The 27,051-nt window shown below is 31.2% G+C and overlaps 3 protein-coding genes across 4 annotated transcripts; 1 reads left to right on the forward strand and 2 right to left on the reverse strand.

The window, feature by feature from the left end:
* The first annotated feature begins 1,136 nt into the window (after nucleotides 1–1,136).
* Nucleotides 1,137–14,709, forward strand: PHO1-H1 (phosphate transporter PHO1-like). Its single transcript, XM_006574446.3, has 14 exons — nucleotides 1,137–1,493; nucleotides 3,174–3,465; nucleotides 4,596–4,932; nucleotides 6,436–6,484; nucleotides 8,297–8,368; nucleotides 8,554–8,683; nucleotides 9,280–9,400; nucleotides 10,089–10,338; nucleotides 10,498–10,602; nucleotides 10,751–10,795; nucleotides 10,904–11,056; nucleotides 13,208–13,486; nucleotides 13,578–13,714; nucleotides 14,265–14,709. The coding sequence occupies exons 1-14, from the start codon at nucleotides 1,263–1,265 to the stop codon at nucleotides 14,353–14,355; spliced, it is 2,292 nt and encodes a 763-aa protein (XP_006574509.1). The 5' UTR covers nucleotides 1,137–1,262; the 3' UTR covers nucleotides 14,356–14,709.
* Nucleotides 14,710–16,018: 1,309 nt separating this feature from the next.
* On the reverse strand, nucleotides 16,019–20,149 carry LOC100785231 (KIN14B-interacting protein At4g14310). The gene is made up of 3 exons (XM_003519899.5): nucleotides 18,841–20,149; nucleotides 17,238–17,845; nucleotides 16,019–16,751 (listed from the first exon to the last, which is right to left on the reverse strand). Exons 1-3 carry the CDS (start codon nucleotides 19,891–19,893, stop codon nucleotides 16,220–16,222), a joined length of 2,193 nt encoding a protein of 730 aa, XP_003519947.1. The 5' UTR covers nucleotides 19,894–20,149; the 3' UTR covers nucleotides 16,019–16,219.
* A 2,721-nt stretch (nucleotides 20,150–22,870) lies between these two features.
* On the reverse strand, nucleotides 22,871–26,599 carry LOC100776318 (CRIB domain-containing protein RIC7). 2 transcript variants are annotated; one of them, XM_003519663.5, is made up of 5 exons: nucleotides 26,210–26,599; nucleotides 25,719–25,885; nucleotides 25,073–25,170; nucleotides 24,920–24,980; nucleotides 22,871–23,690 (listed from the first exon to the last, which is right to left on the reverse strand). In XM_003519663.5, exons 2-5 carry the CDS (start codon nucleotides 25,774–25,776, stop codon nucleotides 23,278–23,280), a joined length of 630 nt encoding a protein of 209 aa, XP_003519711.1. In that variant the 5' UTR covers nucleotides 25,777–25,885; nucleotides 26,210–26,599; the 3' UTR covers nucleotides 22,871–23,277. The 2 variants fall into 2 exon arrangements, with proteins under 2 accessions (XP_003519711.1, XP_014628279.1); XM_014772793.3 differs by having other exon boundaries at nucleotides 26,201–26,599.
* Nucleotides 26,600–27,051: the final 452 nt, after the last annotated feature.

Consider the following 27,051-nt stretch of genomic DNA (forward strand, 5'->3'; position numbering starts at 1 on the left):
ACTTTAGATACATTTTTCTCACTATTCAAAACACAATTTAATGTCTTATAAGGACCAAAAATAAAAACAAACATAATTTATAAAAACTAAAACAACAACAAAATAATTTTACAAAGACAAATAAAAAAACGTTAAATTAAAAAACTAAAAATATATTTAAACCTTAAAATAATATATTCAAATATCATTTTCCAACACCTAGTAGAAATGTTCTTGGAAGATCATTTTTAGATACTCAATTAAAAATGGTGACATTAACAATAAAAGGATGAGAGGAGTAAATTTAAATCATATAATCATGAATAGTTATGATTACTTAAAAGTTATTTGGTAATTATATAATCATTTAAAAAATCACATAACTTAAATTTATCTTTTATTTTAATCTTTTGTGATTTGATCCAAATGTCATAATTCACTTTTTTCACTCTCTTGTGATGAAAGCAACCTCACTGAATATGCTTCCCTTAATTCCACTGTATGTTCAATGAGTTTGGTATCGCGGAAATATTGAAAAAATAGGATGAATAGAGAAAAAAATAGGTAAGAAAATAGAAAATAAAATATGTTTGATAAAAAAGAAATATAAAATGAGAGAAATAAAAAGGTGAGTCCCGCACCTTTTTATTAATTTCTCCTTTTGCAAAGAAATAAACAGTAAATGAAAATATGCAATGGTGATAATTAATTGTCTACAAGTTGCTATGCAAAATATATGGTACAAGGGAAACATAGTCAATTACAAGGAAAATATAATTCAATTATGTACCTAACATAATCCATTATTTATTAATTAAAAAGCTTCAAGTATTTTTTTATACTTTTATTTTTACTCTATTTCTTTCTTCTATATTTCATACATCATATTTTTCAATCAAGGATGTCTAATTCACATGTCTGAATAGAATATTTGAGTTGTTGTCAATTTTTTTATTTATTTATCTTTGATTTCTCAATGTATTTCCTTTCTTCCGACGAAACACAACCCACAACAAGCATTATATTTATTAATCCCACATACTTTTTTTATAAAGGGAAACAGTAATTAAAAGCAAATATGAAGAAAAGCGATTTTATAAGCATGCATTTCTTAAAAGTTTTCCACACGGCTCCTAGTCTTATAAAACCCCTTGATCACATTCTCAATCTCACACCCCAATTTATTTATGCAAGTTCTTCTCCTTCTCCTCCTCCTCTTCACCCCACAAGTACCCTAGCTAGCTAGCTCCTTTCTCCCTTCACCACACAAAACCAAACCAAAAATGGTGAAATTCTCAAAGGAGCTCGAAGCTCAACTAATACCAGAATGGAAGGAGGCCTTTGTTAACTACAGGCAGCTCAAGAAACACATAAAGAGGATCAAACTCAATAGAGTTTCGAAGCAATTACAAGCCCCAGAAGAGACCTTTGGTCGCTCCGTTTTCGATTCCTTTCGCTTCATAACCAACAAGTTCTGCAATTCAGACAACAATCATAAACAAGACATGATCCAGGTAAAGTGTATATATATATACACTAAAGTGTAATAAGATCATTGTATAGTTAATAAAGCTTGTGTGTGCTTTCTGGTTTGTTATTTTTCAGCTCATTCTTTTGGTGTGGTTCCGGTAAAATATGAGAGTTCTAGTGATATGTCTAAAACCTTTTTGCGTGTGTCTATGATTGTCTGCGTGTTTTTGTCTCCTAGTGTCTTTTGAGCCTTCGTGCATAACCTTATTGCTGAAAAGAGAGGAAACAAATGACATCGTTTTCGGACAATGAAATATCTCCGAGGCTTTTAACACAGTTAACACAATTAATACAAAGTTTGGTTTCCTATTAACATAGCTCAAGTCACTCGTTTTCTGACCAAAGGGTTTGAAATTACGTTTGTATAACAGCCACGTAAATTAGTTCTGGTTAATATCAACCACGAAAACGTAATGCGATGAAAATAGTCAATGATCTATTGGTTGCACACTACAATCTAAATCTATTACTTTATGGTCCAAAAATAGTGGAAATTATCCAACATAACACCTAAAGAGATAAAGAAAAAATATATATAAGTATGAATGTATGATATTAATATAATATTTGATATATAAAAGTGCTTGTATATCATGCATTTTTTGTTAAATAAATAACTTATGATGAATAGAAGCAACCAGGGTTTGGAAAAACAATAATATGCATGAGATTTAAAATATTTTGACACCTAAAGTTTTGTTATATTTTATTGAAGTTATGTTATTGAATGAATGTCATTTGTTAAATAAATAACTTATGATGAATAGAAGCAACCAGGGTTTGGAAAAACAATAATATGCATGAGATTTAAAATATTTTGACACCTAATTTTTTGTTATATTTTATTGAAGTTATGTTATTGAATGAATGTCAAGTAACCTGCTAATTATTTTTACCTTTAAAAATGACTTATTCATGAGGTAACTAAATTGACGTTTTAAAAAATATATCAATAATAAAAATATATTAAAGAATGTATCATTAATATTTTTTATATTTCTATACATAAGCCATTGAAGTTCGAATCTGTATCCAAATAAATGTTTATCGTTATAATAATAAATGAATCTGACTATATATGTGTTTAATGGAGTGAATAAAATAATAGTAAAAAGGGGAAGTGGAGAATGTGAGAATGGCATTAAGGGCTAAAAAGCGAGAGTTTAGTGGTCTTTTTTTTTTCTGAAACCTCTTTCTGCTTTTGCTTTGAGTTTCTCATTCTCTCACGAAATCAAGGTGACAACGGATATGGCGATAGTGGGAACACTATTGCACAATACCCATCACGAAACCATTGTCATGTGCACACCCTAGCAAAATAAAATGCAAAAGATCATTATTGAAAAAAAGATAACAAAAATTTATTTTATTTAATAAATAATAAGTTTAACAAAAATATTTTGTGTAAAACTAGATATATAATTCATTGCTAAATTAAGTTAAGTAAATATCAACTCAAAAACTTATTTTTCTTTATTATTATTTTATTTTAATTTTTTAATATATACATAAAGGATACTAAAGAATTGGGGTAAGCTAAGGTTCCTATTTGTCCTCTCTTGAATTCGTCTCTAATTGAATGATAATGTAAAAAATATTTATATTACAAGTACACGCACTGATTCTCTGTAGAAATATGGATATGTAATACTTTTTTGTTACAGGTGAGGAGAAAAACAACGGAAGAGAGTGAAGAAGTGTATGAAACTGAGCTGGCACAATTGTTTTCAGAAGAGGATGAAGTGCAAGTGTTTTTTGCAAAGCTGGATGGAGAGCTTAACAAGATAAACCAATTCTACAAGAAGCAAGAGACTGAGTTCATTGAGAGAGGAGAAATGCTGAGCAAGCAGCTTAACATCTTGCTAGACCTTAAGCAAATTCTCAGCGACCGACACAAGAAAAATCCGTCGCTAAAGCCTTCTAATACTGGAGTTTTTCCTCATCCTCCAGGCCAAGGTTCAAATTACTCCCGTCATTTCTTTATTTATTCTTTTCTTGTTAAGTATAAAATTTCATGGATTGGAAAAAAACAAACAAACCAACTTTCAATTATCAATATGTGATTATTCTGAATGAAACCAATCTTGAATTTGAATCTTTTAAATAAAATAATATAACTAAGAATACAAATTTTATTAATAACGATCAACTAAATTTTTTTATAAGAAATAGTTACCAACAAAATTCGTAAATATTTTACACCAAATAAAAGAACAAACCTTCAACTAATTGAGTAATTAATAAAAGTTGAAGAGAAATGTTAAGATGTGAGCCACGTTAATAATATAGCTTGAAAACTACTTGTAAAACTTACACAACCTTCTTCTCTAGAAGTAATTTTTAGGGGTTAGTTATGTTCAATTTATTTTTAATATAGATTGGTATTTTTATCGTCCATTCAATAAAACAGCTAATATAGTGTACATTAAATTCATAAAAAAAATTATCGACAATAATAATTTATAAAATATTAAATGATTTAAATATATTTATAATAATAAAAAAATTGATTTTATGTTTTAATTTTTAAAATTTTATTTTAAATTCTTATACTTAAAAATATCCGTTTTATAAGCCCCACACTAAAAATTAAAAACACACATTTTTAATTACATATAACGATGGGCTCGAATCATTAACACTGGGTTCTCAATTATTGGCTGATGGCTTTTCTTTTGGAAGTAGGCTTAATATGTTATTAATATTATGATTAAATTTTCAATATGATTAATTAATACTTAAAAAAATGTTAATATAATTATTTTCATGAGTACTTTACAACTTGAACCTTTGGTTTGCACACAAGAAAATTCATGCAGCCAATATATATAATTCATCATATATAACGTCTCTTTTCTCAAAGACGTGCGATGTGTGGAAATTGCATTTCTAAGCTTGTAATTTGGAATAATAGGCATCACTACGCGTGGCTCAAAAATGCAATAATTAATTCGTAAAAAAGAAAGAAAAAAAAAAAAATATATATATATATATATATATATATATATATATATATATATATATATATATATATATATATTTCTGTAAATATTCCTCCATGTTATAATATGTATTTGTTTATGTAGAAAGTATTGGCGAATCAATTCATGATAATTCAGAAGTTTCACAAATGGATGAAGTAATCTCAACGTTGGAAAGAAATGGTCTAAGTTTTGCGAATTCGGCAATGAGGGTAAAGACAAAGAAGAAGGGAAAGCCTCATATGGCCTTAAGAATTGATATTCCAGCCACCACTCCTACGGCTGTTACTTCCATGTTGTGGGAGGATTTGGTGAACAGTCCAATTAAACCAGAGTATGGTGGAGAGTTCATTAACAAGAGAAAAATTCAGTGTGCTGAGAAGATGATTAGAAGTGCATTTGTAGAGCTCTATAAAGGTCTTGGCCTTCTCAAAACTTACAGGTTATTATTTTTTAATCACTTAATTATGATTAATTATTATTATTTTGATTCATTATTTATTTATTATTATTGTTTTTTTACCCGAAAAAAAAGGTATATTTCATTATATTGTTAATGTTGTTGTAAGATGGAAAACATAGGAAAGAATATAATGAATGTTGATTTGGGGAGTATATATAGCCTTGAATTCGAATGAAGGATAAGAACTATGTTTATGTGGCTAATCGACCGGGGAGTTGCATGGAGTTTCAAAACACCACGTAAGAAAAAGATATTGGTAGATAATAGATATAGTATATGGACGTTGGTGTGCTAGCTGGGTTATATGGGCAAAGACGTTTCTCTAAGGATCTAAAGGCAAATGTGAACCGTAACCCTAATAGATCCAATCATGCATGCTTCAAAATAATGGAGAACAAATCCAAATTGGAGACCTTTCTTGTCAATTTTATAATTTAACCTTTTTTTTATTTCACTTCCTTTCCAAAACTTGAAATCCTTTCTAAGTCTTTATTTATGTATTATTTTTTACTTTTCGTATTCCTATATATCTATTAACTACACTACTTAAGGAAATCCTTATTAAGTGCTTTAAATCAATAATATATGTGTGACTTTTGCTGTCTTAATTGATATATTATTTTTAGTGAAAAATTAGTAATATATATATATATATATATATATATATATATATATATATATATATATATATATATATATATATTCCAATCCAAATAATTTCTTCTTTTATACTCAAAACTCTTTCATACTAAACTAAAAATGTATTCTAAAAGTTATTCTTCAGGTCTAATTTGATGGGGTAGAAGCCAAAAAGAAGCAATTAACACTATCAGGCTTTCTAAACAACAACTGATCAAGCAGTCAAGCTCTAACCAAGAAATTCAAATTTAATGGCTGTGTGCAATTTTTTTTGCTACAATGATAAAAGACGTAAAGATAACATTAATTAGACATTTTTATCTCAACAACAAAACAGTAGTCTTAATTCAAATGCAAGTACATAATTAAATTTTAAATTTTTATAAAAAAAAAGTCACTTAAAATATTCTAGGGAGGAAACACTTAGAAGTGTAATATCTATCATTTATGATTTCACGCACCAAACTAAATAATAAAAAATGGCCAAAGGCAAGCATTGGAAAAGTTATGGGTAGAAAAAAAAGAAGGTGATGCGATTGCATAAAACATTGCTTCTTTTGCTGGACTAGTCGAGACAACTTTACATGCTATAGATGATCCATGATGAGACCAGTGACATGCTAAGATGTAATTAAAATACGAAACTTTCTTGGTGTGAAAGAATTATTACGTATCAATTTCAAGTTTTGCTCACGCCAATAAATGTCACTGTGTTTTCATTACATTACGTAATATTATATACGTTTCATTGAATGGCAGCTTATATAGGCCATACCCTACTAAATCCTTTTTTTTTTATGACTGATGACTAATTTTTAACCACATACTTTATCTTCTTTGCAGCTCATTGAATATGGTAGCATTCACAAAGATACTCAAGAAATTTGACAAGGTACGGATTCAAATATATCTTCGCCTACACATGCATTCATGATCATATATATATATATATATATATATATATATATATATATATATATATATATATATATATATATATATATATTTCTTTTTCTTTGTTTGTTCGTCGTTCGGTTACATTTTGTGTATGTCAGCATAAATCTTGCTTATAGTTCTAGGTGTTTCTCTATGGTCGTACTCAAGGTACTTATAGGACTAAAGACAAAGAAGTTGTGCATTAAAAGATGTTCTTTGTTACATAAATAATTCATCACGTTTCAAACCAATTTGCAATTGCGGGCTGAAGGTCGTGAGTTACATAATTCCATCAGTTATTTGGAAAACGGGATCGGATTGACCAGCTTCACCCAGGATAGGTCATGTTTTCGATTCAATGCTTCCTGAACACCAGTCCATATCATAAAATCAACTAAAACTGTTGAACAAGTGGAAAATCAATAAATCTAATGGGTTAATCGGTTTTGTTTAAAATTGGTTTTTTTTACAAAAAAGTTTTAAAATGATGTTATTTTAGTTATGAAAAAAAGAAATATCATAACTTATAAAACTTTTAAGTAAAATTTACTTTTTATTATTATCAATTTATACACGTTATTTTTTGTTCAACATTATTATAATATTATATTAAAATATTTTAAAAATATATATTTTATTAAAATTGATTTGATCTCGATTGAATTGAACTAGTGTCTTTGGTATTTCGTCCGATTTTGAGAACATTGGTAACATCTCAATATACTCAACTAAATATGTAACCAACCTAGTTTTAAAACACAAAATAAATGACTCACACAAAGCATCACTAAGATATAGAGGAGAAACAGTTACTCGTTTCCCCCTCTCGATCTCTTTATAGTTATTGGGTATGGGTAGAGATTTCTTATGCAGTTAATCTCCACATGCATGATAGATAACTACCATTTTTTTAATTTATGAAAAAAAAAGTTAATAACATATTATGTAGAGATTGGCTAAGTCCCACCGTATCAATGCATAAAATAATTCACCTCCTTGGCATTGATATATAAAATAATCACATTTTTTAACTGATCAAATTAAACTATTTAATTCATGTTCTTGGCATTGATACATAAAGTAATTTATCGCGGACAAAAAAAAACAAAATAATTTAGGCTAAAATATACAAATAGTTAATTAACTTAATTTTGGTTCTAACTTGATCCATAACTAATCATTTTGAAAAACTGTTTGTTATGAATTTTTAGGCACAATTTTGAATATTTTTTTATTGATTCAAGATGTGAAATTTATCTTATTAGATTCATTTATGAAAGTCAATTAATATTCGAACAAAAAGAAACATAAACAAATTAAAAAATACTTGAAAAATGAGTCTTAAGATCAATCACAGATCTAAAAATTTAATGTCGCCTTCTTTTTTTATTATTCATAAAGACTAATTTTTTCCCATGATTTTTATTATATTTATGATTTTTTTTTCAAACATTACTTTATTCATATAATTTTTATATAGATGAATCTAATATTGAAATAAATTTCACTTCTTGAATCTACAAAAATAAATTAAAATCATATTCAAAAATAAAAAATAATTAATTTTTTGAAAGACTTATTTTTTTCATAAATTAAATAAGAAAATCATTTTAGAAATTTTAAAAATTTGGCAACTAATTTAGAACCAAAATAATAAAATAAGAGACTTTCTTATATTTTAGCCAACAATTTATCCGTCACAGAGAGTTTATTATTAGCTTAGAGTTTTAATTTTTTATATGAACGAAATTATATGCCATTTGATCAGGTGTCTAATCAAAAGGCTTCTGCAAATTATATGAAAGAAGTGAAGAGATCCCATTTCATTAGTTCTGACAAGGTATATATGCTTTCTTTTTCCTAAATACCCTAGCTAGGAGGGGAAAAAGAAACAAACAAATTCAATTTTCATTGCCTTCTGATTTGATCCTTCTCAAATTCTTGTGAGGAGATCGTGTTACACACTTACACTACATGGCCTTCTAATAATTGTTGGTTATATGCAATATAATATTTTGACTAAAGGTTGTTAGACTAATGGACGAAGTGGAATCCATATTCACAAAGCACTTTGCCAACAATGATAGGAAAAGAGCAATGAAGTTTTTAAGACCCCAACAGCCAAAAGTTTCTCATACGGTCACCTTCCTTGTCGGTAATGCCCCTCTCTCTCCCCTAACTCTTAACTCGTGTCCTTAACAACTTCAACTATTAGTGCAAACTGGTGAATATAAATAGAGTTTAATCATCTAAGTATATATGATTAATGGAAAAAATATATATGCTATTAATCAATATAAAATTATCATTTGTATAACTTTTAAGTTATTTGATATAAAAAGTTTAATGACTATATATATATATTAAGTGTAAAACTTTTTTATATGTGGTCAATAAATAAAAAATGATAATCGATATGACTTTTAAAATAATTAGTAATTAGTTGATAGCTTAATATTTATCCGGGTATGACCTATTTTCTATAATATAACAGTCAAATAATAGATCTAATATATTAAGAAAAAAGAAAAGTGTTTCCATTCTATTATCCCATTATTTCCTAACAGTGCGTTCAAAAGTCAAAACCATATAATACTTTATGATGTAATTACCACATGAGCCAAAATTTATTGCAACCAGCCAGTGGCCATTAAGAGTGGTGAACCCATTCACTAATAGCTCATAGGTCAAATTTTCTTTTTTCCCTTATATTAACATTTCATTGATTGTTCTATGTTACTTCCTCTACAGGGTTGTGTACAGGTTGTTCTGTATCCTTGTTTTGTGTATACGTAATCTTGGCGCATATGTGTGGTATATTCTCTCCTAGTACAGAACCAGCTTATATGGACGCTGTCTACCCAGTTTCCAGGTGCTACATTGCATGGTTCCTCTTTGAATTTACTTCATACATGACTTTTATGTATACCATTTTAATCAAGACTATTCAACACCTACTTCCTTGATCAAAATTATTTCAACATAAGGAATTGTATTGTGAGGTTCAAGACATGTATAGTAAAAATTGGTAGAGGACAAAACAATATCAAATAAGAACTCCATAATTTATTTATTTTTCTACATGATGCCAAGAAATTATTAAACGAAGAGTACTACCGGGACATTCTTCTCAACACATTTTCTGTTTTTAGTTGAAATTTATGTGGGGTCCGCCACTTTGAAATTTGGGACCACTAAATAGCAAATGAAACTCACATATATATTGAAATTTACATAAATTTCAACCAATTACATAAATTATGTTGAAAAGAGTGAGTCAAAAAGTTTTTAGCATTTCCATTATCAAATACATGCCTAGTTCTTCTAATGGATGAAAATGAGATAGTATAAAGTTTTCCTGTTTTAGTTTTAGCTACACTCATTTTTTCTAACACACCTTTGTAATCATGAACCATTAAACTGCACATAAATGAAAAATAAATAAATAAATAAATAAACTTCTAAGAACTGACTAAAATTAGCATCTAAGCTGCAGAATTTAAAACAAAAACACCTATGTTATATCTGCAATAAGGAATGGTTACAATGATTTTGTGCAGTGTGTTTGCATTATTAAGCCTGCACTTGTTTATGTATGGATGCAACCTGTACATGTGGAAGAGTACAAGAATCAACCATAATTTCATATTTGAATTCTCACCAAGCACAACACTGAAGCACAGAGATGCATTTCTGATGTGCACTACCCTCATGACAACTGTGTTTGGGGCAATGGTGGTACACCTGCTACTAAGGGCTGGAGGTTTTTCTCCTGGCCAAGTTGATGCCATTCCTGGAATCATTTTTTTGGTTAGTCAAATGACTATTATAGTATTACTTTTCCATGTTCCTTGAATATAAAAATAAAATAAAATAAATAGCTTGGTTTGCTTGAAATTCCAGAAAGTGGTTTACAATTGAATTTATAGTGTTCAAGTCTTTGTGCTGATTATGAGCTGCCATTTTCAGTTCTTTGTAGGTCTTCTCATTTGCCCATTTGACATTTTTTATCGCCCTACTCGTTTTTGCTTCATCCGGGTTATTCGTAACATAGTTTGCTCTCCATTTTATAAGGTGAATTTTTTTCATTTTTTTTATTTTATCGGCAAATTTCTTTCATATATTCCTTGGTACAATTAGACACATTGATATGCTATAATGCATATAGTCATGTACAAAATTGAGCTAGTCATTGTTTTGATTTAATTTACTATCCCTACAGGTTCTGCTGGTAGACTTTTTTATGGCTGACCAACTAACTAGCCAGGTGATCTTAATATAATTTATTATCCCTACAACAAGTTTACTTTGTTTCCCTTTGCTTCTCAATATGCATACTAATAATCAACATTAAATTGTATGCTATTTGTTGCAGATTCCATTGCTAAGGCATTTGGAAACAACAGGTTGTCACATTTTTGCTAGAGTTTTCAAGTCACACCACCCTGAGGCATGCCATTCTGGAAGGCTATACATAGAAATAACTTACCTTATCTCATTTTTGCCATATTGGTGGCGTGCATTACAGGTATGCCTCCGGTGCTGATTGTTAATACAGATTCTGTATCAACTGCTTCTAGAATTGGTGGCATGATATTGCTAACTGATTTTTTTTAAGGAAAAAACTTATATGCAATTCCCTATGTGTTGTTTGTTTTGTTTTCCAATCAAAATTGGAGTTCCACATTGGTAATCTACATATTCCATTAATGCAAACTTTTATTACACAGTTTTTTTATCTGCAATTATAAATATATTAAATAGTACAAGAAGTGCTTAACAATAATTACATCTCCAAGGTTCTCACAACACTGCATAATCTGACAGTGCAAAACCAATCAAGTAATAAAAATAAATACATCAAAGAGGAGTTGAATCTTAATATATACTCACTAAAAGCTGCATAAAGAAAGATACAACACCTCAACTCTAAAATCAAACCAGAATTCGTACTCCATCACCCTACAAACTTAAAATTTGCTAGAGAAGCAATTGGATCAGCTTGCCAAAGTTGATAGGTGATAGAAAAATCTCCTTAAAAAGCCTTCAACCATGACCATACACGACTTTGTGCCAAACTTTCTCACTGTCAAATTCTTTTCCTTCAAACACCATTTCATTTCGCTGACTCCATAGAATCCAGAGGATAGCACACCATCCCACCAATCATTTGCTTTTCTCCCAACCAAAGCATGTGCATGTTGCAAAAAATTATCCAACACCTACGAAGGTAGTGCAGAATTCAAACCCATAATGATTTACCAACGTTTCCAAATATTGTGTGAAATAGGACATGTAAAAAATAGATGGGGTAAATCCTCTACCTACCTCCTCTTTATAGAATGCACACAATAATTCTCGTTCTTGAATTTTGATTTGTTTACATTGTAGATTCACTTTTGTGGGGATCCTATTCAAGAATATTCTCCACAACAAAAATGACACCTTTGGGGGAATTTTAATTTTTCACATATCCTTAAAAAAATCTATCTAAGATGAATCAAACCTTGAACCATACAAAGTTTTGTATGCCGAATTCACCATGTATGAATTTGAGTATCTATCAATCAAATCCAATGATCTTCTCCTACGTTGCCACTTGAAGTATCTTTTACAATTCAATATATCTTGAGTACCTCTCCACCACTTCCTGCTCCACCTCAATACCTCCAATCTACTTTTGTGGAAATTAAATTTAAGTTTGGATACAAATTTAAACCACCTCAAGATGCTCTTAACCACCATCACATTGTTAATAATCATATCTCTCACAAATATGGTGTCATCCACATATTGAAATAAACTTATATCAATCTTTTTCTCTCCCGCCTTATAACTTTCAAAAATATTTTTTACAATTCAATATATCTTGAGTATCTCTCCACCACTTTCTGCTCCACCCCAATACCTCCAAATCTACTTTTGTGGAAATTAAATTTAAGTTTGGATACAAGTTCAAATCACCTCAAGATGCTCTTAACCACCATCACATTGTTAATAATCATATCCCTCACAAATATGCTCACAAATATGGTATCATCCACATATTGTAATAAACTTATATCAATCTTTTTCTCTCTCGCCTTATAGCTTTTAAAAATATTTTTTTCACAGGCCTCTCTCATCATGCCATTAATCCCTCCTTAACCTCCTTAGGTTCCTCCTTCCAAGCCCCTTCCACCTCAACTCCTCTAATCAAATTTCTTCTCCTTCTCCAATTTACTACTATATGATAAAACTTTGAATTGCAATCTTCATCTCTAAGCCACTTGAATCTTGATTGTTGTTTTAGCAGAGACTCACTATACATGACATTTCTCCAAAAATCTTCTTGCAAGCCCCTCCTAACTTCAATATCCTCCTCCGACAAAACACCATCATCCTCCTTTTTATCCAACTCATTCATATCTTTCACTATTTTAGCAATGTTTTTTTAATATTGCCAAAATGTGAATGATTTCATTCCTTCAAGCCGAGATGAAACTCCAATTTCGGCCGGAGAACACAATCAACACTTATTTAACTTCATCTAAGTTTTGTACATTTTCTAAAGACAAATGTTAACCGGTATCCTAAGGCTAAAGGCACTTGTTAAGTAAAAGGAAAAAGCTTTTTATTGAAATAAGTAAAAGTTCATTATGTTGTCAACTAACATAAGCTACTTGAATGCTATGACCAGTGTGCAAGAAGGTGGTTTGATGACCGTGATGTCAACCATTTGGCTAACATGGGGAAGTATGTGTCAGCAATGGTTGCAGCAGGAGCTAGAGTCACATATAGCAGGCAAGATAGCCATCTATGGTTTGCTATAGTCTTGATCACTTCTGTGGTGGCCACATTTTACCAATTGTATTGGGATTTTTTCAAGGACTGGGGGTTTTTCAATCCCAAATCCAAAAATCCTTGTCTCAGAGATGATCTAATTCTAAAGAATAAATGCATATACTACATGTCTATTGTAAGTTCTCTTTTACCTCTTTTGTGATCTGAATATTGCAATCATAAATTAGTCTTTTAATCACAAAGGGGTGTTGGATTTCACTTTTCAGGCATTGAATGTTGTCCTAAGAGTGGCTTGGGTGGAGACTATAATGCACCTCAAAGTGGGGCCTGTTCAAACTAGGCTACTAGACTTTTTGTTGGCTTCACTAGAGGTTATTCGACGAGGGCATTGGAATTTCTACAGGTCCTTTCTCAAACATTTTAGAGAAGCTTGAAAATGACTCCTTTTTTTCGTTTTTAAAGAATGTTTTTGTTGGTTTGGCACATCAATTCCATTTGGTCATGGCTATAAATGTCGTGTTCCAATTATCACATCTGAAGTGACATAATATGTTGGTAGTTGTAAACAACCAAATCATCCCACAAGGTCAAGTTAGGCGATAGCTAAGAAAAAGTTTATAGCCACAATACTATAACTAGGAAATGAGACAAACAATAAAGAACTCTAAACTAATTGAACATAAAGGTTTTGAAATTATGGATATTCTTTTGGACATACTTTTATTATTTACTAAAATTGATTAAAAATTATAAAATTTTGTAAATTTTAATTATTTAATGAATTTCACTCATGTAGTTTTTAATAAGTTTTAAATAATAATAAATGGTGTATTGGAAGGAGTAAATTATGTATCATCTTAAAACTATATGCTTTTAAGATGATTTTGTTTCCTTGACAGTTATGAAATGGTGAATTAAATTCCTTGTGAAATTGACAACTTTTTTATGAACAGGTTGGAGAATGAGCATCTAAACAACGTGGGTCATTTCCGGGCAGTGAAGGCAGTTCCACTACCATTTCGTGACATAGACTCAGACAGCTGAAGTGATTTTCTCACACGTGTACAAATTGTCCTGTAAAAGGGATAAGGCAATATAGCCCCAAGGGAATAAAATTTTGAACGTGACATCCCTCACCATGCATTGGACACCAAATGTAATGCCAAAAAATAGAATACAAAACAGATGGCATTTTGTCCTATGAATTCGCTGAAACAACTTTTGAATTTCACGTTCTAGATCAACATCCTTAGTAACAAAAAAAAAAGGATGTATTCTTGTCTTTTTGTCTTCTATTTCTGTTTTGCTAAATCGGTTTTAAATAACCAATTTGAAGATCGTGTATCGAATATTTTTGTAAATTGCAATTAAGAAAATTAGGAGTGTTGATTTAGTTTATTGAAATAAGTTGAAAAGAATTATTTAATAATTAAATGAGAATGACAACTTAAAATCAAATATGCAGTAAAAAAAACCTTAAAATCAAATATAAAATTTGATCTTCCAAACATATAGGCCATCATACATCCATTTTTTAATATATTGGTCCTCCATTTTTTAATATAATGGTTTATAATATGAATTTAATTGAAATATATTAATGATATGAAAAAAATTACATTATCATTATGATTGTTACATTAACTTTTGTAATAATTAGATAATAATATATAAAAATATTAATATTGACATTATATCAAAATTAAATTCTTATAATAATAATTAATTTTTCCTGTAACATACATTTTCAATGTCAAATTTGTGACTGAATTTAATTTGTTCAAAATTCAATCATATTTTTGTATAAAAAAACTTCAATCATATTTAATGCTTTAAAATGTACTTGAATAATTAAATTAAATTAAATTAATGACTTTATGTAACAAGTTTAACGTTTCACCCTTCCCTAAAAAAACTTTTCACCCAGGTCAAAAGACACTTTCTATAACTTTTTCAAAATATTAGAATTTTAAAAAATACTTAGTTTGACTTCTTATTTTTTATTTTTAGGAAATAAAAATACTGAAAATTTATGATATATTAACTTCTTGTCTTTTTGCTTAAAATTAACCGCGTTTTTATTTTATTCAAAATGAGATTTATGTTAAAATGATATTTTATCATTTCCATTTTTTGATTCGTTTGAAAAAATATTTTCACTGAAAATGTTTTTAAAAATTCAATCAAACACATTTTTATCATCATTTTTTGTTTTCAGTGAAAATAAAAATAAAAAATAATCAAACCAAACACCCCCTTATATATTTTGTTAAAAGAAAGTGTTTTATATATAACACACATGAGAATATGTTAGTGCAATATCTAGAAGTGCCAGAAACTCCAAGTTAACATACATTGTCAACCAAATGTGCAAGAAACTCCAAGTAATGATTAAGGACCAATTTCAGGTTGCACTAGTCAAACCGAATTCAGCTCATTCAGTATTCATCTGACAATTCAACCATCTATTGATCATACATACTTAAGCCAAATCCGAAATTCAAATGTAGATTCAGAATCACTCTCCCTATTACACTTCACAGGTGTGAGTGTGTAACTGAAGTTTTTCAAATTATCATTTTATTTCTAAATAGATTGAAAATGAAAATATACAGAATCAAGGAAGACCAGTGGGTTGATATAAATAGAGATCCCCCCCCCCCCCCCCCCCCCCTTACCAGATTTGATCAGTGACAAGTGGTCACCCTGGAAAAATACAAGGCTCTTGCATAAAATACTAACAACCAAGCATCCACATCTAACATAATTTCCTCTAAAGTATAACTTCAGTCCTTAAAAAGGATACCAAGAAAAAACAAAAGCAGCAACACAGCCTTAAGCTTTAAGCAAATTCCTGTTTTGTAATTGTACACAAGTAAAGCTTGTAGTTACTAGAAAACCATAACTATCAAACTATTAGATGCCTCCACATAGCAGGTCGATCTCTTGATATCAGAAGAGCTCGAGATCCAAGATAATCAAAGGAAGGACAATACATGTCATCTGGACCAATTACTTCTCTAAAACTTTGATCACTGGAGTAGTCCATGTTGAGAACCCTTAGTGCATCATCTTTCACTGCATCAAACACAAACAGTCCTAGGCCACAAACACCCATGACAAAGTCAGAATTACCCCAAACTTGGGAGATTGCTGCATGGTGTGAGTGTGAATTCGATTCTGGAAGAGCATAGGTGGTGAACAGTCCTTGTCTGCGCAGCGAAAACTGTTGCAGCAGTGAGGTCTGCTTCTTGCCCATTGAACTTGTGCTGGAACAACCAAGGAAGACAGAATCCCCGCGAGAGAAAACTGATTGCACATTGACACCATGCTTTGATATCTTAAGGCCTACACCAGATGGCTGGCGAAAGTCCAAGACATTGATAGAATCTGAGGTGCAGAACACACCATCATTTCCTTCAGCCTCAGATGAACTTACTCTGCAATGTTATATTTCTAAACTTGGTTAGCAGTAGGGAAAGATAACAGTGAAAACACATTAAGTACTAAAGAAAATTCCCTTATCCTCAAGGACAACAATGTTATACAATTACATGAAGACAAGTTAATGCTCTTTCCAACATTGAATGACTTTCCCTAAATACTAATATTTGGTGAGAATATATTGTAGTTATGTTACATTATTTGGTCCTTTCCAGTTTCTTAATAAATAACAAGATGAATTGCAAATATTAGGCCTGCACTGGGGCATTCCTATGATGACAAGATAACAACAATAAGAGTAAAGATACGTGTGCTTTCGATGTGCTATTAGTAGAAAGAAGAATACAGAACCAGTATATTGTTTTGTCGAATAAAAATTAAAGCAGCATGCCACCAAATAAAACAGTGATCTCAAAATGCAGAAACAGAACATTTAAGGTAAAAGACAAGGAGCAAGAAGTTAAGGTTAAAACCAAACTCACCTTTTGCGAACCCCTCCACCCAATTCTGCATCCGTGTTGCTCACATGGAGAGCCGAAACTTTTTTACCGCCTGTAGGAACAGAGAGCAGAGCTTGAGCTGTAAGTGAGTTCACATCCCACAAAGAAATGGATTCAGCTTCAGCTACCACTACTTTCCCTCTGTTCCTCCATTGCAAAGGGCTGCAATAATCCATTGCTAAAACAGGCTTCTGAACATCCCATTTCATGATTTGCTCTCCATCGCGAACATCAAAAACTTTCACAGCTCTCTGTGAGCTGGTGGTAGAGACGATGAGAGGTCCACAGGGCCTATACCACCACTGCGTAGCTTCTACTGTAACAGTGCTAGATGTAGAATTTCTTCTAATGTTGTTTGGTAACGGTCTAAGTGCAATTCTTGAGGAGGCTGTTCCAGCATCAACTTGCATAGCACGCACTTCTTTGGTGTAAAAGTCCCATGAGCAAAATCCTGAGTCCATAGTATTGCCAGCAGATGCAGCTACTACAAACCTTCCAGAGCAACCATCAGAACCAGGGGCACGAATTACCCAACAATCTCTCCATGTGTTGGGTGAAACTTCTGAGGGTGGCATATATACAGCTTTTTCCTGGAAGGTTGATGAATTGTCAGCTGAAAAAATGCTTCTTCATTCATTTACTGATTCCAAATATGAACTATTATTACTTTTTTATGGAAAACATCTATGTCATATCATGCCTCGGCTACTTTGCACCTGTTTGAAAACCCTTTTTTTACTAAAAAAAATTGCTTTTTTCTTTTTCAAAATCCCTTTAGGAGGCCCTCAAAAAATAAAGTACTATTCTTCCAAAAATGATAATCTACAATCATATGAATGACCTACCTCAGTTCATTATTAACTACATTCAAATAAAAAATAAAACTTGATGAGGCCAGACTTAATGACCCTTGCTGACATTCTATGGAGAATAATCAGAATATGGATATGAACCATTATTATGTTTTATGAAGAAAATTCAAATCTCGCCATTAAATCTAAACGGGTAGCAACATATAAAGCTAATATAATTAACCATCATGTGAATCAGCAATCTCAATATTCAGCATCAATTATATGCAAACCAAAAAAATGCTTTTTCCTGAATGTAAAAGAAATTTTCAGCTAGCTCAAAATTACTTCTTCCATCTTTCATAAGTTCCAAATATGAACAAGTATTCCTTTCAATGGTAAACTAAACATTCATGTCATGCCTAACTTTCTTTGCACCTATTCGGAAACCTTTATATGAAAAATGATTACTTTTTTTTCAAAAGTACTTCTGTCAAAATTAAGTATATTATCCTTTCAAATCAAAAGAGACAGCAGTTAACCACAATCTGAATGACATACCTCATTATTCACCACTATCTACGTTCAAATCAAAAGATGAACTTGGGGAGACCAAAATCAATAACACTAGTTGATAATTTTGGAAGGCCATTCAATTAACTTTTAATACTTTTCGTGGAGAACATTCATAATTTCACATCATACCACTTAAATCTAATCTAAGTGAACACAAATACAAAAATAGAAAATTAAGCTAGACATTTTGAATCTGGCATTAAACTAAGAACACATACCTCACTATTGGTAATATCATAATAAGTACAAGAACCATCATGGTGAGCAAGGAGGACAGCCTCGCCTTCGTTCACGAACCACCCACCAGTAGCAACATTGCTACCAATCCCATTCAGCCTAAAATTAAAAGCCTCATCCATCTCTTCCTCAACAACCACACCTTCCTTGTTCTCCTTATTCTCCTGATCATCATCGAAATCCTCAAGCTTCTCATCCGCCCCGAGCAGCGCGTCAATGTCATTGTTCCTCTTATCATTCCAGCGCCCATTCCCACCACCACTTTCCTTCACATCCTCCCCAGCATTCACCTTGTCTTTCTCTTTACCGATCAGAGCCAAAAACTCGACTGCAACCAAGTTATCGTCGACCGGACTCAGCACCTTCTGTGCCTCCACCACAGAGTCCTTATCCTTATCCTTAACCACTGTCCTGTCCCGAAGCAGTTTCTGGTGAGGGAACAACCTTGCCTCGAGTTCGTCGGTGTTCAATTTCAACTCTTTCGCTAAGTTCTTGTCTTTAGCAGCAACTTTAACCGCACCATTTTCGCTTTCCTTGTTAGAAACGACATGAACAATGGCTTTCTCGATACCTGAGATCTTGTCCTGAATGTCGGAGAGGATCACCTTGGAGGCGTCAGGGTTGTTCATGTCAAGCATCTCTTTAGTCTTCTTTATGTCGGAAGCTATCCGCTTTACTTTGCCTTCGAGAAACGCGAGCTTCTCGTGAAGCCTGCTGGAGTACTTGGTGTCGTTGGTGGTGGTTACGTTGGGGGGATTGTTGTTAAGTTCGAGGCTTGACCTGGAGGTGGAAGGTTTGGGCTTTGGGGCGGTGGTGGTGGGCTTGGTGGGCTTATGGGCGGTGGGGCGGTCGAGGGAGGGGCTGGAGCTGCGGCCGCGAGGGAGGGTTTTGTGGTTGGGATTGGGATTGGAGCGGCGAGGGTTGGTGTTTTCTTTCTGGAGAGAAAGAGAAGGAGAAGGGAAGCGGCGAGAGGCGGAGAGGGGACGGGGACGGACGGTGGCGGCATCGTGGCCGCCGCGGCGGCGAGTGGCCATGGCTGGAGCGCGAGAGTGTGTGAAATGAAAGAGTGAGAGAGTGAGAGAGCGTAGTGATGAATTGATGGTGTTGGGTTGGGAGAGGCTGGAATGCTGAGTTGGAGAATAAGCGGGAAATCACTCAAGTTTTCACTTTTCAAAATTTTTGCCCGGGAATTTTGTTTCTTTCTCGCTTCATTTGAGTGAACGATGATGTTTTTTTTTTTTTAGTCTCGTAGGTTTTGTAAGAAGACAGGATATGATCAAAAAATAAAAAGGAAACGTGTTGGGTTATTATTTAGGCTTAAATTTTTTTTTCTCTTTAAGTTTGCATTTTTTTAATGTTGGTTTGTGTAAAATTTATTTATTTTGTAAGTGTGTGTTTATTGTAAAATTTTATTCTTAGATCTATGAAAATAAAACACAAATCTAACTAAATAAACACTAAATTTTTCATGGATTCTCAACACCAACAAGTCGCTTCTCTTGAACGATAATCCTTCATGTTTGTCATCTTTGAGGACCGTGGTCATGGTGTGATGATGACAACGGTAACACAATATGGTTGTCTATAATGGATAATTGGTGGTGGAGGATAGAAGAAAATCTGAAAAAAAAAGAGAGATAAAAGAAAAGGAGAAAAAAAATAAACAGATAAAATATTTTATTAAATTAAATATAAAAATAAAAAATTCAAATAACATGTCATGTCATTAATATTGGCAAATCTATTAATGAGATGTCTAATTTAGGAAAAGATTAATGAAAAAAACTTTTAAAGTTTCTCTAAAGAAAGATAAAATTTGAATGTATTTTAAGGATCTTTAATGTATTTAAGTTTTTATAATTACAAAGTTTATTTTTACTTAGCTACCAATGATTGTGATGTACATCTATAACTTTTGAATCCTTGTTTTAAATTTCAAGGAGGTGGAATAGGGTTAAGAGTGGAAAATTGATCATTTTGATGATCAAATAGGAACCCAAGGAAGAAGATCCTTCATATGACACATGATTTGCGATTGATCCAGTGACTTACAGTTATGCTCTGTGGTTTTCTTTAATTATTTTCCTTCTGTTTTATTTTTTTAATTTTCTTATGCTTTCTGCTTCTGATTTGATGTTTTGTTTTCTGATCCTTTCTGCTTATCTGATTGGTAATGTAATATATCTTATCATATAAAAAAAATGTTTTTATCATCTACTATTCATACTTTGGTCATGTTTAGGATATGATATGATTTCTAATGTATATTGCCTATCGTCTGGTTCATGTGTATGCAATATTGCTCTTTCTGGCCATTTGACGTATTTGTATGCTAGTAGAAGAAGAAAAAAGTGAAAATTAACTGGCTAGGTTAAATATGGTTCATCATGGTCCCATTCAATACAAGTACAAACCATCAACTATAATATTATTTTGAAGCAAGGGTCAGGATGAGTTCCACCATTGGTCCATTACTGTACGCTATCTTCTTTGTGCCCTTTTCCACTAATCTTCTATGTTGGTAGTACTTGTAATTAATTTGTCTTCATCCTCAATGTTGAGATGCATTCGGAGCAAATGTTCTTCTGGGGGCTAGTTCCTAGTTTATATTTATCAAAGCAAGATGCACTTGGAAATAAATGATTGACAAAGGAAAATCACCGGATTACCAAGTCTATCTGATAAAGCTGCTGCTATTGCTTCAAGTGCAGCCTTTCCGAATCTTAATGCCAAAGAGGTTGCTATTGTTGTGCCCTTCGGCATGTGGAAGGAGCATACCAAGAAATTATCATTGCCTTGGTTTACAACCATGGCATTGGCATTTTGCCATTGTATTCCCTTTATATCCATTTGTTATTTGTACTGTAAATATAATAAATTATTTGGTGAATTTTATATGGGTCACACAATAGTATATATGGACTTTTTATATAGTGAGATTCACACAAAATATTTATAGCTTGTTTGCTTTGTTGTTTTAAATGCGGTCACATAAGTCCAATACATTTTCACCATAGAAGTAAAAAAGATAAAACCAAGATTAAATTTGTCAAAACAGTAATTCAAACACGCATTTAAGATGTATTAATGAGAAAGAATGAAAGTGGAAGGAATGAAAAAGAGAATAAAAAGTTGAGGTATTTTATTGAGACCAAAGAAAATATAAAGAGAAAATATTTGAATTAAAATAATAGGTAAATAATGATTCCCTAAAATGTCCATTATATCCTCATAATAATTGAATTTTCACTTCATTTTTAGTTGAGATGGAAAAAAAATTCATTACAAATTTAACGCACAATCAATTATCTTGCTAACTCGACCAAATAAGGAAGTTTTAGTGGCTACATAACTAATTATATAGATAATTGATTTTGTATGAAAGCATGTGTTCTCAAGGCCAATTTTGACAATGAGTATTTGATGTAAGATGAAAGTTTTAAATTAAGGGATTCACATTTTTTTTTTCAAAGCTTGTATCTACCTACCTTTCACCCTTATCAAACACCTTGTTTCACAACTTTCATCTCAATATCAGTTGTAATCAGTTTTAACTGTGACTCATCCGTATAATCCAAACACAAACTTTTTAATGCATAAAAAAAAAAAACACAAACACAAACTTAATGATAAAGAGTCTGCAGTTAGTTTTCATCTTTTATGTTATATTTCCGACCAATATTCATAAACTAGTTTGATGAGAAGTACAAATTTATCGATCTTCTTTTTACAACTATAGTAAAATTAGTTATTAACTTACTAATATTACTGAAGTTCCAATTAAAAAAATATATATCAATACATAAATTTATATAAAAAAAAGTCATAAAATATAACAAATATGATAAAATTAAGAATTGAAGTCACGCCTTCAATTAAAACAATTGCATCAAAACCATAATGATTTATAACTTGTAAAACAACATTTTTTAGTCCTCTCATCTCCCTCTGTGAAGTTGTGTTAGGTTTAGGATGAGAGGAGAGAAATAGAAAAAAAAAATATACTTTTTATGTGAGACTCACATCTTTTACACTCCACTTTAAGAATATAATAAATATGAGGAAAATTAAGAATTGAAGTCACACCTTTAATTAAAACAATTGCATCAAAACATGTAATAATTTACAACCTGCAAAACAAACATTTCTTTTTCCTCTCCTCTCCCTCCCTAAGATTGTGTTTGATTTGGGATGGAATGAGAGAAATATAAGAGAAATTTTGTACTTTTTATGTGAAAGTCACATCTTTTACATTCTACTTTAATTAAAAAATTTCTCTTATATTTTCATATTCTCTATTTTCATCCTTTAAACCAAATACACCCTAAAGTCTTGTTATCTTGTTTTGAATTTTTCTGATCATTATTAGAGCATATTTTTATATAACTCTCTAACTGACACTCACTCCAATTTAAACCCTAATGGGTCGTGAGCTCACTTTCAGGCCTAGAGTCAGATCCAAAATCTGAAATAGAAATATCAGTTAGAGAATCTCCTTTGGACGATCTCCGAGATGAGGGCTTCTTCGTTGAACCGTCTTCGGAGGCCTTCGATTTTCTTCGATTGGTTTTGGGGCCGGTCGGCGGCATCTCTTGCGATGATAGAGACCCTGGGTCGTGGTTGGATCCACGGTGGTGGCGTTGGCGGGAGCCGCTAGAGGATTCATGGTTGGAGGAGTCCGCGGAGGGGTCTGAAGAGCGATTGTGGCGGCGTGTGGCCTTCTGTTTGGGTGCGTCAGGATCAATGTCGATTGAATTGTGCCGAGACTTAGGAATCAAGTGGTTGCGAATTTTGGAACGTTTGGAATTTGATGATGCCTTTTTCTCACGTTCTGTAGAAATGACATACTCGTGTAAGAGGAAGAAAAGAAGAAGAAATCAAATACTATATTGGTCTCATTGTTTTACATTGATCAAGAAAAAATAATAAATAGATGAAAACAAATAATAATTTTATAAAATTAATCTTATGAATTTTACATAAATCAAGAAAAATCATTAATTCATTTTTAATTTTTGTTGTTCATCATTAATAATACACGGGATAGAAATGAAAAATGTAATAATTAATATTACATTAAAAATTTAAAATAATAATTATTTTAATACTTATTTTTTATTTTTATACGATAATTATTATGGAACGGAAAGAATAACAGAAAATACTCTTTGTATATATGGTGTAAACTGTAAAGTGTTTTTACAGTGATATTTAATCACTCACAATATAAAAATATAATCTAAAAAATTCACAATTTTTTTAGGAACTAACATTAAATAAGAAATAGCAGGCTATTCAAAAACTTCAAATACAAACTATTGAAGCTTTATACAAAGTTGGTGATAGTCACCAACATATCATAATTTAAAAAATATCGAAGCATTTATAATGATTTTTTATTTGTTATTATCTTAAAATTATTTTATACGATTGTGCATAACTATTAAACTCATTAAATTTTAAGATACTTTAAGATGTTAAAATTATATTTTACTCCTTTGATATTATATACATTCTAAATTGAATGAATTATCAATTTGATTGTCTTTTGGATATATAATGTTTAAGTGTTGAATATTTATCAGTTTGTGTCTAAATTAATATATTTTCTAACATTTAAAAACTAATTTGAATTTTGTTTCAAAACATGATGAATTACTTAACATGATTTTCAATACTTGAAAAATTATTTATATAGCTCTGTAAAACAAATATTTATATAATTTTTTATTTTAATTAGGACTATTTAAAAATAATAATATTTTAAAGATGCAATTGATGATTTATTTGTATAAACTATTGTAGTATAGTATTCATATATTTTATTTCCCTTGTTTTCATCCTCTTAAACCAAATCAAACAAATGTACCTATGCTTTCCTCCCCTCCCAAAATGCATTGTAAAACTATATCTAGTTCATATCTCTCTCCCTTTATTGTGCACAAAAGAAATCATATTATATAGACCATTTATTGGCATCATGACTAGTTTGTAGAATGTAGTGTATGTGGACAATCCTATATGCAAGCAAAGATGCTAAGTAGAGAAACATGTGCAAACCTTCAACTGTCTGAGTAGGGTTTCCTGATGGGGGTTCTTTTCCTCCTTTGAAATCGGTCATCTGCATAAGTTTTCAAATTGCACACAAACTAATGTTTCTTAAGGAAGAGTTATCAACTAAAAAATTTGTATAGGAGAGAAAGAGAATAATACCCAGCTTGGTGCATTTGCTGATGGATCATCTGATCCAATATGTGCTACATGCTTTACATCAGTTGGCAACCCAATTTGAAATTCTTCTTCTTTCTCTTCTGCAAAATAATTACCATTTTCACAAACTCACAATTTACACTATTTGAAAATTTGAAATTGTAAGCATATTTAAACCAACAAAAATAAGAACAAAGCCCGGCTTTCCAATGTTTTTTGTTTGTTTGTTTTAATTAGAGATTAGTAGAACAAAATTAATTGTAGTTAATTTCACATTTTTGAATTAGTGCCATCAAGCATCGAAATAATCTGGGGGTATCAGCAATAAAATGAAAAATTCTTAATACATTTATCACTAAATGTCAAGAAAAGAATGTCTTTAAAAGTTTGAATTGGTGATCCCTTACACAGAAATTTTCATCATGAAGCAAAAGATGCAACAAAACTAGAAAAGTTAAATTAAAATATAGCAACCTAATAAAATTATTCCCTTCTATCATTATCTACCTTCCCCGTTCTTAAAAATGCATGTGTATGTTTCTCACCATTAAAGGAAAAAAAATATAAATGTTTATAAAATTCACTTGCGCGGGGTCAAGAAAAATGCACTTTTCATTTTAATTTCTCTGAGAATGGAGATTGCACTTACCGAATATTTGGGATATGTATCTAAGTCCTTTAAGGATGCCTTTCACCTTGGTCGACATTAATTTATGTAGATAAAGCTCGTTGATATATTTACACCAGAAATTAACCTTCCACTTAAAGGTGCTGGTGGTAGTGCATTCAATCTTCAATGGAATCAACTAAATCCTTCTGGAAAAAAAATAAGAAAAAGAAAAAGTAAGCCAAATGATCATATAAGAAATCTTCTTTGTACCAATTAATCATTTGATTGACCATATTACTTAATCACACAGTAAACCGAGTGACTACACCATCTAAAAAGTTATTAAGTTTAATTTTTATGCATTCTCAATCAATTGACTTTTAAGAATAAAGTTTTGTTAATGTTTCTTTCCATTGTTTTAAACTATTTCCAACAGGGAAAATGTTACATGATGGAAACTTTGGGTCGGAAAAAGAAGTGATAGGAAGGAAAAAGAAAAAGGTTATAACAGAAACACCAACCTGGCTTACCTTGAGAACAAATATTTATATTAACCATATATATATATATGTGAGTGTGTATATGATGACTTTATAAGCCCATCTAATGTTGAAACCTCAAAACCTCAAGCATGCATGTAAAAGTGAAGAAGAGTTAACACACACATGCATGCAAGTCATGTTGGCAGGGGCGGGAGAAGTTATGCAGAGAAAAAGATGTGCATGGTTCTTGGTTGGTTGGTTGTGTAGGAGAAAAAACCAACCAAGAAGAGGGAGTCTTCAGGTTGGAAAAATCTCAAAAGTGAAAACAAAGAGAGCAGTGGTTTTTTATCCTCCATCCCCCTAACCGGAGGAGAGCCAAATCAAAATCAGTAGCTCAACGTATTTTTAGGTGAAAATCCAGATAAGTAGCACTGCATTTTTCAGGTGCAAAGGCTATATTGGGAAGTGGCTTCTTTTCTAATGAAAGCACGAGAAACATGGTTGAGAAATCATCATTGGTGAACCATAAAAAAGCTAAAGCTAAAGTCATTCTATTTATATATAAGAGAATTGTTGGATTGGGACTTTTCAGCTTTGCATTTTCTTTACTTGAAATTGTGATAAAAGTCCATTTTTATTTGTTCGTATATATACCGTTGAACAAAATATTATAGAAAAACATATGTATATGTATATGTATATTATTATTATTATTATTATTATTATTATTATTATTATTATTATTATTATTATTATTATTATCTCGTAATTTCTTGATCGTGACTGCATATGATACTTCTATTTTTTAACGTTTACATGAATAATCCCTTACAAGGATACACGATGTGATATGTTTCTTGTATAACAAGGGATACCAATGTAATGTATTT

Source organism: Glycine max, chromosome 2 (genome assembly GCF_000004515.6).
Source record: "Glycine max cultivar Williams 82 chromosome 2, Glycine_max_v4.0, whole genome shotgun sequence".
NCBI lineage: Eukaryota > Viridiplantae > Streptophyta > Magnoliopsida > Fabales > Fabaceae > Glycine > Glycine max.